The 19,646-nt window shown below is 36.7% G+C and overlaps 1 protein-coding gene across 4 annotated transcripts in view; it reads left to right on the forward strand.

Annotated features, from left to right (window-relative positions):
- The window catches only part of myo1b (myosin IB), a 75,959-nt gene that overhangs the window by 44,510 nt on the left and 11,803 nt on the right, over positions 1-19,646 (forward strand). For all 4 annotated transcript variants that reach the window (XM_039683542.2, XM_089133366.1, XM_039683545.2 and 1 more), the window contains exons 8-19: positions 1,143-1,241; positions 1,642-1,745; positions 3,430-3,577; positions 4,966-5,084; positions 6,420-6,506; positions 7,264-7,329; positions 9,553-9,657; positions 12,063-12,125; positions 12,493-12,693; positions 12,852-13,078; positions 14,815-15,015; positions 16,068-16,161. In XM_039683542.2, the coding sequence (XP_039539476.2) occupies positions 1,143-1,241; positions 1,642-1,745; positions 3,430-3,577; positions 4,966-5,084; positions 6,420-6,506; positions 7,264-7,329; positions 9,553-9,657; positions 12,063-12,125; positions 12,493-12,693; positions 12,852-13,078; positions 14,815-15,015; positions 16,068-16,161 (1,514 nt within the window). The remainder of the gene's footprint in view (positions 1-1,142; positions 1,242-1,641; positions 1,746-3,429; positions 3,578-4,965; positions 5,085-6,419; positions 6,507-7,263; positions 7,330-9,552; positions 9,658-12,062; positions 12,126-12,492; positions 12,694-12,851; positions 13,079-14,814; positions 15,016-16,067; positions 16,162-19,646) is intronic.

The raw sequence follows: 19,646 nt of genomic DNA on the forward strand, positions 1-19,646 counted from the left end.
GTTTGTTATACCACAGCAAATTCCTGTAACCGTTGACACTTGTCTAACTGTCCGTACAACTGTCCATTGACACATTAGCTAATTAATTTGAGGAGAGTTTGTAACCTACATTAAATAGTACTCCAGTTTGAGTGACTGGTCGATCGGTTAGTGTTTCACGAGCCCTAAATGACAACCTTATGATGTTTTGGATATTTGAAACAAAAGGACTGACTTACTAACAGTTATGCCTTCAGCCCAGGTTTTATAGTTACAGATAAGCAATGTCTTGTCTTCTCTCATGTCAACCTAATAAATGTGGTTGATGATAAGATAATCAAGGCTTTAGGCTGATGCTGCTGTTTTCTACTGGATACACAGGATGGATGGAGGTGGTGTGACATGTCCCTCCTACAAATGAATATCTCCTGTGAGACTTCCTGTCTCAATCTAAATACAATGAACAATGAAAGCTTCACCATGGATACCTAAATATTCATTCTAATGTAAACAGGAAAACACCTTTGTTTCCTCTATAACGACTGGAGAGAATTGTTTGTAGCCAATAGCTAATTTTTATCATGTATTATATTTGTCCTTATGACAAACTTTTTCGCTTCCTGAGAGTAGGTGGTTTAAGACAAAAGCTAAACTGTATTTCACAACAAAATGTGAAAAAGTGAAAAGTGAATGAGACAAGAATTTGAATCTCATTGCAAAATATTAAGATATATACAAATTTAAATATGAAAGATGTTCAGAAGTGTAGAGAGACTTGTGTTTTTTACAATATTTTATGGGAGTGGGCCGAAACAGTTGATTTTCTGATTGGTGGATACAGTATAAAAGTAATGTTAAAGTAATAAAGTAGAACATTTTATATTGAGAAAATCATTTATGAGGTTGAAAACACATTGACTTCATTGAGAATATCAGTGCTTGAATGCATTGCATCTCATGTTAGGCCTGTCTTTTAGGTTTAAACAGTCTCGCTAAAACTTTCAAAGGAGAAAAGTAATTATTTTATCAATGTTTTATTTATTTTCTTACTTGGGGACAACACTTAATGGCAAGTGTTTACTTTTTCCATGGGGACAACGCCCCCAGCTGTTGTAATCTCTGTGTGGGGTGCACATGAACTGTTTGATATTTCCCTTTCACAGATCTCTTGGAGAAATCCCGTGTGGTAAAGCAGTCCAGGGGTGAGAGGAATTTCCACATCTTCTACCAGCTGCTTTCTGGAGCATCAGATGACTTGCTCAGTAAGAGACTACTTGCATTTTATTTTGATTACATGTGTATTCTGGATGCACTATCCATTCAGTGGCTTTCAGAACATGGTGAGGAACAGATTGCAGTAAGCTTACCTGAGAACGCATTGTTCATTTTTCGGGTGGGTTCGCACCACGTTGGACCATGGCCATTCTGACATTTTTAACAAAAGAGAACACAATAACAGACTTTGATTTCAGGCATCAAAGGGGTGAGCTGGACTAAAAAAAACACACAGAAGTAACACAATCTGATGGCAACAGGGTCTTATGAAATGACTAATACATAGACAGTTAAAGAGACAGATAGAAAAACAACTGTGAGAAATTACAGTGCTCAGTTACCAAAGATTGTTGTCAAGTGAACTCTATAATTGCATTTTTCTTTCAGAAAAACTGAAGCTGGACCGAGACTTCAGCAAATACAACTACCTTAGCTTGGATTCGGCAACAGTCAATGGATTGGACGATGCTGCCAGTTTCAGAACAGTCAGGGTAAGTTTGCTTTCAAGCCTACCATATAGTAGCTGGTTCCTAAACACATTACATCATGTGAGACATTGGTTCAGACTGTCTTGGGATTAGCTCTGATCCATGGCACCCTGTATGATGAGAGGTTAGCAAAGCACCTTATCTCCTCAGCTTAACTGGATAATATCATCCTTTACCCCACTGAGGTGGAGTTTGATCCAAGCAAGACACTTTGCCTTGTGGCATTATGTAATTTGAGCTTCATTCAAGCCTCTACTTAAAGACTTGAAGGTTCATTTAAGGGGGAATTCCACCTGCTCTTAGCTGACTTGTGCAAATAGAAATCAGTGCTTTTGTTTTCTTTTCCTTCTATTATGCATATTTATTTTCGGGTCATGTTGTTGGACTTGACAAAAAGATTATTTTCTGCTGGCCTGGTTGAGACAGTAGTGTACTTCCCCTGAGCACTTGCCTGACTTTTTCACTGGCTCTGGTAAAGAGATTATTTAATGATTTAAGCGCTTTGAGTGTCCAGAAAAGCGCTATATAAATGTAACGAATTATTATTATTATTATTATTATTATTATTACAGTATTATTATTTTTAAAACATCTACTTGGTTTCTGACATACAAAATATGGTTTTATTAACATTTAAAAATGTATTTCCCAGACAAATTTATAACAAATTACGTGCATTTTTAAATGTTTGCAAATAGCTATAAGCTATTTAATGTGTTGATTTAGCTACGAGAATACATTTTGTGCACAAAAAACATAAGTAAAACAACTTTATACAACAATTTCTTCTCTTCTGTCTGATCTCCTACGCTATTTGCGTTGTAAACACAGTACAGAGCTCCTGGGTTCTTCATCAGAACGCAGAAGAGATTTAATTTTTGATGTTTTCTTTTTTTACAAAGTATTATTGTCGTTTCATAACATTACATTTGAATCACTGTAGTGTTTGTGTCCCAGCAAACAATGCAGCCCACATTAAACTGGTCAGAATCCAGCACTGTATCAGACAATGCATTGCAGTTCTGATGAATAATATGTCTAAGCTAAGCTCCATGCTGACATCAGAACACCCTAACTCAGCATGTGCTGGGCCTCTGGCTTTGTCTTTTAACCCCTTGCCTGGGGAGTCAAATCCAATTAATTAGAAACATGCTTTTTTGCAGTGTAGACAGTTGCAGTTTATAAGGTTAAGCATAAATAAGGCTTTGTGTGTAGGAGACAGTAAACACTTCCACAAGGGAGGATGGTTGCTATTCATGCAAGGCTGTAAATAATATACAAATCTCAGCAGAACCTTCATTCTTGGAGACACGGCTTGCCTGTCTTATTAACATGAAAACATTATTGGAGAGTTTCTCCACTCTGTAAGGATAATGTCATTCCCTTTGAGCTGCGTCACGTTCGAGGCTCACTCACTGTTATCTCTGGCCTTTAGACCATTGACTTTGCCAATGAACTGCTTGCAAGACCAACTCCAAATGCTCAATCTTTTCTCTTTGACAGCCTGTGGTGTGATGGAAATTTCTGTCATTAGTTTTTCCTCTAGATTGTTCAACACCCTCAGGCTGTCCATTAGTGTAGTGGTCCAGTCAATCACTTAACAGAAGCCACCATATATACTACCATGTTAAATGTCCATCAGCAGACCACTATTGATTTAAAAATATTTTCCCTTCTGTTTTCCCAGAATGCCATGCAAATTGTGGGCTTCATGGAGGATGAGGTTCAGTCAATATTTGAGCTGGTGGCTGCCGTTCTCAAGCTAGGAAATATAGAGTTTAAACCAGAGTCTCGCGTCAACGGGTTTGATGAGAGTCGCGTAAAGGACAAGAACGGTGAGTTCCAGGCTCTGTCAGAAAGCATTGCCTACCCAAAAGCTTTTTAAGAGATCTGGTTAGATATTGCTATTTCCTCTTTTTATAACCTCTGATTTACAAATGAAAACATCACAATCAGGATTAATGATTTAAAATTTGCTTGCATAGAAAATCAAATTAAAATGAATTGTGAAACAGCACGTACTGTTATCTTGTATATAACATGCCTTCATCTGCTCACCCTTTGTTCACTACTGCCATCTATTGATCTGTCAAGATATATTTACAGTAATAGCTTGCAGTTGGTTGTATAGTTAATCGACTCTAACCACATAGGTACTTAACCAAATCACTCTTGCAGCTTTTTTTTATGCATAAGCTGATGATAAAAAAAAAAAAAATGTTTTTGTAAAGCCAGATGAATGCCTCCTTGACTAATGGGTAGATATATTTAAATCAGTGACAGATGTGTCCTGTCCATGCTGGAATAATCTTAAACCATTTTTCAATTCCTCTATAATTATTAAACATTCAGTTTACCTCTGTTAAGAACAAATTAAGGCAAAAAATGTCTTCAAAATAATGCTAAAACTCGTACAGGCCTGAAATATTTACTTTCCTGCAAACAGTGCAAATAAAAGTGTCACTATAATGACCTTGAAAGCAATTTCCTAGAAATTGGTTTTTAGAAAAACTCTAGCAGCATTTTTCATGCAATGCCGTGACATTCATGCATTTTTAAGTGTGACGTAAATACTTAAGTCTAAATAGAATTTATAAAATGAAATAGAATTGTCTAAAACAAAATGTCAACTACTTAAATACATGCACTGCATGACGGTTTTGTCACTGGTTGTTCTAGTAGTTTCCTATGTCCAGGGCATTGACCGTCCCAGACTAAACATCACAGTCTTATGTCAACACCTCCATTTACATACTACAGCGTCTGGTTTGTCTGCTGTGCTTAAACCCATTAGCAGTAATGTGCTTTCATCTGTCCTTTTGACCTGATGGCAATGTTGCTAAAATGAGGCAGATTGAGCCGGTGTGGGAAGGGTGCGGGGCTGGTCTACCTGATTTTCAGATCCTCTCAAAAAAGAAACACTTTTAAAATATTTTATAGCTTAAACTGCTTGCAGAGGGGCTTAATATATATCAGTCTAAACCTTGACCTCTAGACTCTCGGATAAGCCTTTGATAAAACTGTATGACTGTAGTTTTACATTTTAAAGACATTATTACACAAAACTGATTTTTTTTTTTATTAAAGAGGTGGAGGATTTATGCTCATCTTTGGCATTTGCCAAATTTGTTTAAATTACATAATACACTGTCTGTGTCTAGTCTATCCATAAATCATTATTTAACCTGATCTGCCTGGGTTTCTTTTGCATTTCCTGTTCCAGACCTCAAGGAGATGTGTGAGCTGCTAGGCATTGAACAGTCTGTGCTAGAGAGAGCCTTCAGCTTTCGTACGGTGGAGGCTAAGATGGAGAAGGTGTCCACCACGCTCAACGTGGCTCAGGTCAGCATAAGCACACTCTTTCTCTGTAGGTTGAGCTCCTTTTAAATGGTTGATTCTACATCTATACATGTTCTCAGTCTCTTGAAGGTTTTTTTTTTTTTTTTTTTTTTTTTAAATCATCATTCTGTAATTTTGAATGACTGAAAGTGATAGAAATGCATTGATCAAAAGATCTTGGAAAGCCTAAAATATGATGACAAACTAACTTTTTTTTTTTTTAAACTAGCATTAAATCATATCACTTATGAATGAAAGGACATCTGATTGACCTGGCACATAGTAATTATCACTATTACAAGTATTTCAGATTCAACTTCAAAAATGCCAATGTAGAGAGTAAATCTTTGTTGCATTTTCAGTGTAGATGATGGGGAGACAAAGTTCCCCAGAGAGACATCCAGACAGATATATAACAAAACAATGAGGACAAAATTTGCCCTTACTTACGCAGTTTAAATACTTGATCACATAATAAAAATAATAATAAAAAATAAATAAAGTATATTTATATTCATATTTATATTCATTTAAGGTTCAAGATCATAATAGAAATTCATAAATGAAGTAAATACAACACAGGACTATTACAAACATTTAGATACATTGACATTCTCATTCATAAACACACACATTCAAACGTGTATAAAATAAAAATAAAATAGCTAAAGCATACTACGTCAGAACAGCCTGTGGGTCTGTTCCAAGTTTGGTGAACATAGTTTGAAAGATTTGCATGGACATACAGTCAGAAATGATAAATCTGTGGAATTTGATTGTAAGCTGTGTTAGAAAAGATAAAAGAGCAACACAGAGTGGATGCAGATTGAGCTGTCTAGGAGAGGCAAACATTTTATACATTTAAATATTTGAAGAAGAAAAAAAAGCAGTAACAAAACAAAAACGCTTAACCTAACCTTGTACAATAACACTGTTGTCAAGCCAACAACATAATTAGAGGTCAAAAGATATAACCGGCCAAACCTCAGTAAAGGCTGCTGGAATCCATAAACCCAAAAGCTTGATTACTGCAATAATTGCATCTAAGTGAGCATCCCATTAGCATCTTGTGACGTGTCCTTGGCAAAGCCTCATGTTGTTAAGTTTATCCATGAACTTAAAATGCATTTCTGGTCAAAGTTAACTTGATAGATGACAGACCTCTGCACATTTGGATCCAAGCCACAAGATGAGACCAGGAATCTTTTTTTGGTCTTTTCAACTGTGATAAAAGTGTTGTTACATGATGCAGCCTCGAGACATTGAGTGGGTTGGAGCTAAAGATTAAACAATATCTTTGTGAACATCGATTATAATTTGAGACGTCTCCCATTTCAGGCCTATTATGCCCGTGATGCTCTTGCCAAAAACCTCTACAGCCGAATGTTCAGCTGGCTGGTGAACCGAATCAATGAAAGCATTAAGGTATGTTTTTCTGGCTTTTCATTGATTTCAATATCGCTTTACAGAGATAACAGGAAAATAATGCAACAGTTTGTTTCCAGAAGAAAATAGTCACAGTCCAGCTTAAGTAAGTTCAGTAATGTTTCATCTTTGTTATTAATTTAGTTCATATATATATATAGCTGCTCTGGAGAAAACCGTGATGTCATCGCCCAGTTCATTTCTCATATTACGGTGTCAATGCATGCAGAGCCAGAGTTTTGGTGCTAAATAGGAAAAGGATCTACTGTCAGCAGTCAATTTTGATAGTCTAGGCATTATCAACTGGCCCAAATTTTTAGATCGCAATAGACATGAAGGACTATAATGCTTTAAGAGCTCGCTCAAGTACTGGGGAGCTAAAACATTTAGTACTTAGTAAGAAATCAGCAATATTTTAAAATGTCTATGATGATTAATAGGGAGCAATGAAGTGTTGAACCAGGCTATTATGGTTATGCTTTCTATATATTGTCAAAATTGTCAACTCATACAGAAGTTACTTTAAACCAAGCAACAGAAAGCTGGTCAGGAAATTTGAGTGTCCTATTTGAATTTGAGTTTGCTGAGCAAATTATTTCAAGTTAATGTGACTGTTTGATATGATATGTTTATAGCTAGTGACACAAGAGTATTTATTGTACCACGAGATCCTGATCCTGCCATGTGCTGTGCATGGCCAAGTCAGGTTTGCCTTAGAATTATGATTAATAACTCACTGTCTTCTTTTTTTGTTTAGGCTCAAACCAAGAAACCGAAGAAAGTTATGGGAGTCCTGGATATTTACGGTTTTGAAATCTTTGAGGTGAGAGATTTGGTCTGGGATTTTGACACATGTTCACACTTCACAGTTTATGCAAAGGGAGGTTCCCAGGCTGAACACACACATACACCAAACACAATATTTGGATGTTAATTAAAATAAGTGTCCTGCATTTCTGGGCTGACACACTTACTGTGCACCTCCACCATCCCATGCTGTTTTTATGCTAATAACATGGCTATAATAATGACTTTATTGTTGTTGCAAGGCATGCACCTATACCACTTTTCCCTAGAATGTGTCTGATACCGATACAAAGTACCAATACCTGTATTTTCATTGCATTTTTAATTATTTATTATTATTATTTTTTTTAATTTTTGCATTTTGCATGGTATAAAAAGGCATTTTTAAACCTTCGCTGATATATCAACTGTGCTCTGTTTATTCTGTTGTCAGGGTTTCTTTGTTACAAACACTGTACTGTACACAATGCAGAGTATAGGTTGTTGGTATCGGAGCATTTTAATGAGTACGAGTGCAGCATGGGTGCATCCCTAGTTGTCATACTAAATCTCACAAGTGTTTAACATAATACAGAGAACTACTTCTCTGGCCCACACTGAATCTGAACGCCATATTTTATTAAGTCTATATTTTAGAAGCATGTTTAATGTTTAAATACACTTCATTTTCCACCAAAAAGAGTGAAAAATGTCTACACATTCGGTCTGGGCCTTCTAATTCATCTTTCAGCCAATGGTTTTTATTTGTCCATTGCATGTGTTCTGATGTCTGACTGTATCACTCTCTCCTGAATGTTGTTTATGTTGTTGTGGCCATGGCGACAGGATGGAGTAAGTAGACCTGTGGAGGAAATCCTGTGGCAGTGTGCATGCTGCAATTTTTAGCACTTAATCCTAGTCTTAATTCAGCTCTTTTACCTCAGCAGCGTAAGCCACTGTTAGAGCTTCACAGTGTTTCCTAGTAGTGTCGGTATGCCCTGTACTGTTGATATTACAACATGAGCATCATTTATTCAGTTCAGCCAAAAAATTCAAAGCTTGAGCGTGATTTGATAATGATAGAATAACATTTTTTTTAGGGGGTGAAGTATTTCTTTAAGCTTCACTGAAATCAGACTGCAGTGTTTTTGAGCTTTTTGGCCTACAGAAAATGCAAGAGTTGTTGAGGTTATACTTTGAACAGATTTACTTCTTCAATTCTTGTTACTCTGAAAACACTGCAGCTCTAGGCTGATGTGCTAGTGCCAAGATTAAGCTGGCATTGCCAAGTGAAACAATGAGCTGGTGCTTTTCAGTGTGCCATATGCTGCATTTTGGAAGTGATTTTTTTTGGCTTTTCCTAATGCCAGGCCCATGGTATTGATAATTGCAGTGGCTTTAGTTGCAGAGACTAACATGCCCTAGGATTGCTCTGAAGATTGCTGACTGAAGAAGAGTATTGTTAATTCCTGAGCCCCAGTATCATGGATAAATAGTACAATCCTAACCTTTTATCATAAGCAAATGAGCATAAAAATCTAATACTGTTTATTTAATTGAACAGTGGTGTTAATTACATTGATTAAGGGTTTAGCATGAGAAAGGGAAACTTTTTTTTGTTGTTTTTTTAACCCTAAAAGCATTTTTCACATATCTACTGGATGTGAAAAGATTAAAGACTTCACCTTTATAAAAAGATGCAGATAAGATTATGCAGCCTTCATATGTAGTGTACCATGTCACCTCTTGTACTTTGCTTAATCTTAGCTATAAAGATCTGTTTTGTAAGAGCAAACTTTGCACAGGGTTGTTTTTGACAACTTATTCCAATACAAGTAATTTCCTAGGAATTCTTTAAGAACTTTTTTGCCGAAAACGTTTTGGAGATCCATCACATGCAAATTAAGAATGATTTAATATATCCAGTGTAGCTTTTTGGTAGCAAACCAGTGTTAAGTTTGCTGTAATAATAATAGTTTTTATGTCATTGCTCAGCTATAATGGGAGGCCAACCTCATGAGAGATATTTAGAGATGTGGATGTGTTTTTGTTGTTTGATTGGTGTGGCATTACAAAAATCCAAAAATAAACTTTCCAGCTTGTATTCAGCTTATAGAGGTTCCTAGAGGAAGGTGCTTAGTAAATAATGTTGCTGTGTATTAGTGTGCTGGTTTGCGGTGTGTTGTAGATTGCAGTGGATTTTAATTATCAGAGTTATGATTTGTTGTATTGGTTCTCATTTATCCTTCTGTTCATGCAGGACAACAGTTTTGAACAGTTCATCATCAACTACTGCAATGAGAAACTCCAGCAAATCTTCATCGAGCTTACTCTCCGCGAAGAGCAGGAGGAGTATATCCGGGAGGTATGCTACAAACTTCCCACAAAGACTTGTAGAAAATAAAAGGACTGTGGGATATTGTAGGAAATCAATGGTGCATCCATGCTGCTTTCAAAGACCAACCTCATAATGAAATGAAATGTTACATTAACATTGAGTTTGAATGTTCCTTGATCTCTTACTTCCCTATACTACTTTTTGATTTTAGATGCATCCATACTGTTTACTGTAATATTTTATAAAATAGGTGATAATTAATGGCGTAAGCTAGTGTCTTATTCCAAACAGAGTTTGTCTACTGTTTTCTTCTAACAATCCCTCTCCTTTTGTGCTGTGATTGTGGGGACGGAAACAATCCCTCACTCCAGTCAGGGTAAACACAATTGTCCCTGAAGAGTTTGGAGCTCTGTTTGCTTTCAGAACTCTTGAGTATGTGCCCTGACGCTGCCGTGACCCCTGCACTGTGATATTACACGCTCTGGCTTCACTCCAGCAGAGTGCATGGGAAAATACCACTGCTCTGGAGACTGAGGAGGGATGCAGGGGTCTAGGGACCAGTCTGCCCCAATCCACATTCCACATTCCCCATTCTTGAACCCTCCTCCCGCTTGCATCTACCTCCTAGTTTGAGGAGCTTTCACACAGTCCAATTAGCCCACAGCTATTTTCCAGCATGTTAATCCAGTGTGGCCTTGATTGGCTCTGATTTTCTGTTTAAATCTATGGCCCATTCCATAGTTCTGTAATGGGCTCTATGCACGGCGGTATTTCCGGTGAAGCATTAGGGATGCTCGATAACTTCCGCCGATCATAGAGTCCAATGCAATAGCAAGAATTTATATTGAATTTTATACTCCATGGTTATACTAATGAAACGTTAGTCACAAAAACAGATAAAACAGACACCCCTCGTTGTGTTTATGCTTCTTTTTAAAATGATATCAAATAAACATAACTGTATATAAAATTACATCTAAACGTATGTACATTTCGTTTCAAAGACGGGAGGACAGTAAATATTGAAGACTCTGCCATAATCCCGTTTTCTCCGGTTTTCCTCCGCTTTAATCTACACAACCGGAAATAGACGAGCATCCTTGCGTCAAATGCGGAACTTATGCGTGCATATAGCCCATAGGACATATACATTTGCACTCCAGACCATAAATATCATAGTTAGGTCACCTTAATTTATATAGCGATATTTATATAAGGAAATTGATTCAGTCATGAAGTAGCTCTAAAAAGACAATAGTTACTATTCAGTTGCAAACGGTTTAGTGTTGATTCAGTTTGGTTCAATAAAGTTCATCAATTATGGAATGAGTTCATCTATAAAGCAGCTTTAGAGAAAACAGTGATGTCATCATCCAACGCAGTTCAGTTGTCACCCAATATTCAAATCATGAGGGGGGACCAGTACATCAAGCCAATGTACTGGCTTAAACTGCATGGCTGAACTGCATTGTGTTTGACAATTTTGTTGACAATTAATTGGCATAAATAACTTTTGATTTAAGTTAGGTCAAGTCATCCTCATTTATATAGCACTTTTAACAATGTAGATTGTTTCAAAGAAGCTTTACAAAGATACACATATAATTTGGTTTGGTTTGATAGCGGTTCTTTAATAATTTTATTTTCCAGCTAAAGTTAGTTTTGATTGATTCACTTCCGTCAAAATGATAATTTGTTATTAACTTAAGGGCGACGACACCGTTCTCTCCCAACAGACTTTAAACACTTGTGATAAACGCTGATGCCGTTCACATGCGGATTAAGAATTGATTCTATAGTTGTGTGTTTGAACATATGTGTGCGGGTTTGTAATTCCCTACAAACCATGCCCAAACAAACTACTTGTCCTGCCTATACATTTTGATACAGAATTGTTTTATTTTATAATTTCGGGGTTGGTACGTTAACCAATTAACCAATTCTTCTCTCTTTAGTGCAAGTCATGTATCTACAATGAACTACATTATTTTATGTTCTAGCTTTGTAAACAAACATTTCAAATGTATAATAGTTTAATTACAGTTTACATATAATTCATGATACTTATTTATTTGTTTAATGTCAACTGCATTTACTATTAATATTAATAATAGTAGCATTCATGTAAATATTAATCATTATTAATGATTAGGTCATTCACTTTAATAACCTATGTATTCAGTTAAATTGCACTTTAATAATTTGCAATAAGATCAAATCATTGCTTTTATACAGTTGAGAAATAATCGTGGGAGGATTACTACTTTGTGTAATTGGATATGTGTTGTTTACCTGTTCAGGTTTACTAAAGCTTGTCTGTATCTTTCCTAAACCAATCAGGTTTGACTGTTGACGACAGGATTTGCTTAAGTTGGTGTTCTAGGAATATTTCTCTTTAGAAATTTACAACTGATGCCTATTTTTGTCTACAGGGTATTGAGTGGACCAACATTGAGTATTTCAACAACGCCATCATATGTGACCTCATCGAAAATGTGAGTGTTTCTGACAGTAGTTTTATAAATATTGAAAAACCACCATTTGAGAATTGTGTCTTTGTTGCTGTAATCCTAAGGATCTCTTCATTATAGACTTAATGAGAAATACTTGCAGAATCTGCATACACCTTATTTTGCAACACGGAATTAAACGATTTTCTGTGAATGTACGAGACTTCTGATGTATTAGCCGCAATGGGTAAATAACTTGCCATGTATTTACAGTTCATAAAAGGTTCATTTTTGTCAGTTTTAAGTAGGAGACTAGCATAAAGATGGTTTTAAAGTTTACAGACATGGTTTAAATTCCACAGATTTACAAAGTATATATTTATTTAATGTAATGAACATAATCTGGTTTCAGAACCAGAATGGGATTTTGGCCATGTTGGATGAGGAGTGTTTAAGGCCAGGCACAGTGACCGATGAGACATTCCTAGACAAGCTGAACACCGTATGCGCTGAACACCAGCATTTTGAGAGCAGACGGAGCAAAAACTCCAAATTCCTCACAGACCACAGCCTTCCACACAACTGCTTCCGCATCCAGCACTATGCTGGAAAGGTGAGCTCATAAACAGCTTCCCTATTTCTCAACTACCTCAAGCTCTCACTCTCTTTTTTTAACCCACATTCTGTGTTTTTTTTAGAAAAAAAGCACATTGTAAAGATCTGAGAAGTCTATAAAGAAGAGTTATTTAAAATAGTATTCTGCATACACAGGTGGTGTATCGGGCGGAGGGATTTGTGGATAAAAACAATGACCTCCTCTACAGAGATTTATCCCAGGCCATGTACAAAGCCAATCACAGTCTGATGAAGCTTCTCTTTCCTGAGGGAAATCCAGCTAAAGTGAACCTTAAGCGGCCCCCCACAGCTGGATTCCAGTTCAAAGCCTCAGTGGGAACGCTCATGAAGAACCTGCTGACCAAGAACCCCAACTATATCAGGTGACAATCACAAACCTTCTGACACTGACGTTATTATGACATAACCCTATATGGAACATTAAATTGCATTGTATTTGGATTATCATTTAATTAAACAGCAATGTAATCTTAAAACATATAATAAAATATATATATATATATATATATATATATACAGTATATACTGTATATTTATCAAGTTTATTTAGAAACATACATTTATAATCCCTTAAATTAAAACGGATCATAGTTGATCCGTGATCTGTACGGACCAGGCTGCAGAGTTCGACACAAATGTGATTTGCAGATTTAACCATCATTTGTAAATGTTTATAATTTGCACGTTTTGTCTTACCATTGTACACATTCAATAGATTTTAAACCATTTTAGCACTAAAAGAGGCAAAAGAGAATTTAATTACGTACTCGCACGCTGTTATCTGTGCACACAGCCGCACACACCCGAAGGTCACATACACAGAGACAGGCATGTTTCAGACCGCACAACTCCGAATCGACACAAGACACATACACACATTTTTGTCAAAATACCCATCTCAGCAGGTATTCTAGTTAGCACATTCAGTTACGTTCAGCCTGTTCTCATTCCAAGGTGTCGTATTCTGACGCTTTTGAAATTTCGTCTACATCCAAAACACATGGCACCCTTTAGCGTCAAGATGAGACGCAGATATATATGGGCCAGAAGGCGCCTCCTAGTGGTCTAACCCTAACCCTACCCCAGACCTAAACCTACCCATAACAGAGCAAAGCTCTGTGCATGTTGACGCTAAAGGGTGCCATGTGTGTTGGATTTGTGTTGTGATGTGTGTTGAAATTTCACTATATGATAGGATGAGAATGCGTTGGTTATGTCTTAAGTGAATCGGATGTGTATCATTATATTGGATCCATGCATTCAGGCTTGAAGGGGCAGCAGCCTATAAATACCTGCTGTTGTTTGTCATGTCAATCAAACAATAAAACAAGGCTTTAAAAAAATAAATTTATATTAAATGTGTACAGTGAACAATATAGTATTATTTTACATTTAATTATTACATTTTGTACCTGAATATTCGTTTGACCTTACTTTATTTGTAACTTGGCTATGTGTATTATTGACTGTTGCTTTTAATAATTTTTGAACTTTATTAGTTTGGCAAGTTATTTTTGGTATCGGAGTTTTTAAAGAGTGCTTTTAAGTAATAACTTTTAAAGTTACCCCCCACACCCCAAAAAAGTTTTTTTCCCTTGCTGATCCAAAAAATTATGTGTCACTGATCCTTGACTCTAAAACCGTAATATGATCCGAACCGTGAGTTTTGTGATCCATTGAACCATTATTTAATATTTTTTGACTTTCCAAAATTGCTTGCCTTGCCATGGTAATATGCACCTAATATGTTGGATCTCACAAAATATAATAGACCACATTTCATCCCAAAACAAAGAATCAATTTTGTGTAAAGAAAGTGAAGCATATTTTAGGATTACTGTTTTTGAACAGCATTATAGGTAGTACAACAAAAGAGCAAAACATTTTTCAAAGTAAGTTTGTTTTTGTTTTTTTAGATTTATTTCAGCTTATGTTTTTTTTTTTTTTTTTTTTGCAGTAATATTTACTTGTTTTATTTGTTAGTTAACTATAATAAGCCTGCACAAAATACCGTTAAATAAAGGGTTTCTGAAGATTCACCCAATCAACAAACTGCTTTTCTATTCAAACTCGAGTAATTATTTATGTCTGTGTTCAGGTGCATCAAACCCAATGACAAGAAAGCAGCCCACATTTTCACAGACTCACTAGTGTGTCACCAAGTGCGCTACTTGGGTCTGATGGAGAATGTACGCGTAAGAAGGGCTGGTTATGCTTTCCGCCAGGCCTATGAGTCTTGCCTGGAGCGCTACAAGATGCTCTGTAAGCAGACCTGGCCCCACTGGAGGGGCCCAGCCAGGTTAGACCCCCACTGATAAAGAATGTCATACAGGTCTTGTGTGTTTTTTTATTTCGTTTTTTAAAGAACACTTCTGCAGGCTTTTGTTTTTTTCTGAACATGCTGTTCAGCTGATGTCATTATATTGTCATCACATTTGAGATTTAAGAAGATCTTTCAATGTTTGTACCTCCACCTGCATGATCTTTTTATTCATTTGTAGATATTTAAACATGCTGCCTCTTGTTTTAAATCTCCCTGAATGCTTTGTAAGTTTAACGATTACCTTAACTTCGCCTGGCTACAGAAAATACTCTTTCAAATGTACTTGTATCTGATGGCAAACATGCCAGGACAGAATTGGCCCTCATAACTGTCACTTCTGGACACTGAGTCATTTCACTGAATTGTCTGATTGGAGAATCTTGTGTTCATGGAGATTTGGACTCATGTTATCATGTTATCTTTCACTGGAATGTTATCATCATCTCTATGCCGACTGTGGCTAGACTATGTTTTACTTTTCATTCATATCATTCAGACACTGTTTGTTATCTTTAACATGGTGCATGTTTCTGTGCCAAATCATACTGTGCACCTTTACTTTTAACTTGTTGTTTAACAGAAACTGTTCAGTAATGTGCCAGAATTTACAGTGGGGTCCCAAAGTCTGAGACTACATTGAAAATCTTTTTTTTTTTTTTTCACTGGAAATAAATGTCAAAGTCTTTTGTAAAATGTAAACCAAGGGCAAATGATTGAAAACAGATTCTGCACTATTTGTGATCTTGTTTGTGTAGATCTGGTAAAGCATTGCAATAGCAATGCCAAGGTAGTGAGTTCAGTTTGCAAAGAATGAGCATATTGGTAAAATGTAATTCAAAGTTGCTTCGTATAAATGCATCTTCCAAAAGTATAAAAGAAATAATACCAAATACGAGAAATTAAGGGAAATTTTTACTCAAATTGTTCGAATTTAGATGCAATTTAGTTTCAGACATTTGGAACCCACACGTATATGCTTTTTGTGAATAGATTGGTTGACTGACAGTTGGTGGCCTATTTATTATTAGGGAGGGTGTCAAGGTTCTCCTGACAGGTCTGCAGGTTAATGCAGAGGAGTTTGCCTATGGCCGTTCGAAGATCTTCATCAGGAACCCCAGAACGGTGAGTGAGTTACTACTCTTAAGTTCATAGAGTGCGATTTTGATGCTGTTACACAGAAGATGGCTCTAGCCAGGAGAATGTATCATTTGGCTCAATTCCTCTTCCAACATGGCGAAAGGCTTGGATTTGTACAATTGATACGCATGATCTCTCCAGCCCGTTCTCATCCCAAGGCGTCATATACTGACGCTTTTGACATTCCGTCTACATCCAACGCACATGGCACCCTTTAGCGTCAATATGAGATGCAGATATAAATGGGCCAGAAGTCGCCTCCTAGTGGTGTAACCATAAAAATGGGCCAGAAGGCGCCTCCTAGTGGTGTAACCGTAAACCTACCCCAGGACTAAACCTACCATAACCGAACAAAGCTCTTTGTGTGTTATATTGACGCCAAAGGGTGCCATGTGTGTTGGATTTAGACGAAATTTCAAAAGTGTCACTATATGATGCCCTAGGATGAAAATGCGTTGGATCTCTCAAGGTTTTTTTTAAAGCTTCTCAAACAGGAAGTCATGTTCTGTCAGGCTTCTCTCATGTAATTAGTAGCAATCGCCCCCATGAAAGAAACGCAAACAGGCACTCGCACACATGGTTTCACTTATACCCCCCACCCCCCTCTCCACTGTTTGGTAGTTTGGGAAATGAGACTTCAACTGAGAAATTCCAGAGGAGCCCATGAAAACCCTGCACTGAATCCTTGGGTGTCAGTCACTGATCTAGCAGTAGTACAGAGCGTCCTATCCTGCATAATCTCCCATCTCCAGATTTTAATTCAATGCCATGGAGTTAGAGATCGTGTTTGACCTCTTGGGTATATAGTCAAATCATCATTCACCTCTTTTCCACCAAAATGAACCTGTGCACGGACTAGTGACCTTCAAACTCGCATGTATTTCCAAATCCAGTTATTTCAATAGGAATTTGCATGATCGGGAGTTCCACATTAGGGTGAAAGGTTCCCCATCAGATTTAGCACATGTTCAAGATAGTCAAGTGAATTTACTGTGTTGACCAAAATAAAGCTGCTTGGTTTGAAAGTAGTTTCTGCTTGAGCTGTGCTTTATACATAGCTACACTATTGACAGACAAAGGACCTGTTTTGCCCACAAAATCTTGTCAAATGGTGCACTTTTACTCCTGTTTTTGAGAACCTTTTTTAACTGAGATTTTTTTTGTTGTTTTTACAATGGGAGCGATCTAGTTTTGTTTTGCATCTCTAGTCGTGGGTCAGAATGTGGATTAGTAACTTTCAAAACATTTCATCCAGTTCTTTCTGCTTGAAGATCGGATTCATCACGCTGTTATGGAGACGAAGTTGGCCATCAGGGTTGGTCCAGAGGACTTTTCTGGTTATTGTGGTCTTTGCTGAGGATCTCTGCCGATGGTTGTCTGTTAGACGAGGTATTCACAGGGGATTGGCTAGTTGGCACAGTCTCTGCTGACTTATTGGGCTGAATTGTCGTTGTGTCTAGGTGCAGGTCCACCATCTGGATCCGGTTGACTATGTAACCTTGGGATAAGAATGAGACAGGTAGACTTAAATTATCATAGAAGTAACAAGTGGATGTTGTGAGAAGTGTTCCCGGATCTGTTTGACCTACTTTATGCAGCCTAATAATCCTTTAATGGATTTGAATTCATAGAAGTGTGTTATGTGAAATGTGATGGTGTGCACCTGAAGTGCACGCACACTGAAAGCTTGTCAAACAATGCTTGAGTAACAATCTAAGTAATCTTTCGAGTCTTATTGGACTTAAACTGTCAAATACACAGAAGGTTTCCATAAACACTATCAGTTATATCTTAAATAAACGTAAACAGTGTGGAGAAAACCGGATGCGTGTCATTATATTAGATCTGTGCATGAGGTCTTAAAGTGACTGCAGCCTACCAAACAATAATGACAAGCGGCAATAATGTTTATAATTATAATCAAACAACGAAAGAAAGAGAAAACCATTAACTGCCCTTCACTGTATAAATTGTATATGCTACATTTATTCAGTGAATTTAAAAAAAAAAAGTAAAAATAAAACTACACGGATTTCAATTTCTTACTTTCGATAATAAAGATAAAATAATAATAAAAAGATTTTTATCTTCGCCCACCCCTATGGCATAAATGGTCTTTCATTCTTTTTTCTTTTAGATTTTGTTACCTTGTGAGGCTACATTTTTTAAAACAGGGAAATTAGTTTGGCTGGGCTGCTCAGTCGCATGCAAAATAGTAAAACCAACATGAAAAAATCATAGATTCATGATCTCTCTCTCTCTTTTTTTTTTCTCTGAAAAACAATCATGATATGAAATCTTTGCATTATCGCCCCCACCTACTCTAGCTGCTGCATTCTGCATTTTTTTTTTTGTTAAGCATGCAGGGAATCCACCCAGTAAAGCTTTATAATAATCTAGTCTTAAGGTCATGATTGCATCTGACATGAAGAGCATATGTCATTATTTATATACTGTGTATTTTTATACTGTGTGTATATAGATAGATAGAGATAGAGAGATACAGTATATATTTAGATATTGATAGAAGATTGATATCAAATAACACACCCAGGTTCCTAACGGACGACAAAGATGTAACGGAGCAGCCATCAAGTGTTAGAGACTAGGTAAAAATATGCGGAAGTTTTCGATCCAATAACTAAAACCATTTTTTTCCTAATAATTTAAAAGTAGGAAATGACTAGTCATCAAATGTATCAACTAGAAATTCTGTTAGTTTTGTAAATTTTAATGTTTCATTGGGCCACAAACAAATATGGAGCTGGGTATCATCAGCGTAACAGTGAAAACTGAACAGGGTAGGATGTACAGGGTGAAAAGCAACGGTCCTAGTACTGAGCCTTGCAGTACACCATACTGAACGTGTGGTTATTATACCTCTTCATTTATTGCAACAAATGGATAATGGCCTGATAAGTATGATTTGAACTATGCTAATGCAATTCCACTAATGGCCACATGTTTTTTTTTTTTTCTTTTTATTCTTGTTTTTTTTTTTATTGACTCTTACGTGTGAAGGTGGGAAAGGTTCTGCAAACTGTTAATAACTACTTAATGTTAGAGGATGCTGGTCCCACAATGGATGGAATTTATTTTTCTGGTCTTGGCGATCATCATGTGGTCTAACAAATGTTTTCTCCATCAACTCTCACAGTCTTATCCTTGGAAATTTGATCATGTATATCTTAGTTTTGCCTGCATTTTTTCAAATCCGATCTTGTTCAAATCTGAGACTGACTGTCTGTGCTGTCATTTTGCAAGGGATGAAATCTGATCCGTTCATTCAGACAGTGTTTATCTACATCCCTTGATATAGTAATGACAGTAATGCCATCAGCACTTTTTTTTTTCTTAGCACATGTCCATCCTGACATATCTGTGCAGTATGTTGTGTTTGAATCTGCTCATTCAGGACACCTGTCATTCATTGCTGAATACATAAGATGAGCCATATGTTAGTGTGAACA

This window comes from Pimephales promelas, chromosome 7 (genome assembly GCF_988280905.1).
Source record: "Pimephales promelas chromosome 7, fPimPro1.hap1.1, whole genome shotgun sequence".
Classification (NCBI taxonomy): Eukaryota; Metazoa; Chordata; class Actinopteri; order Cypriniformes; family Leuciscidae; genus Pimephales; species Pimephales promelas.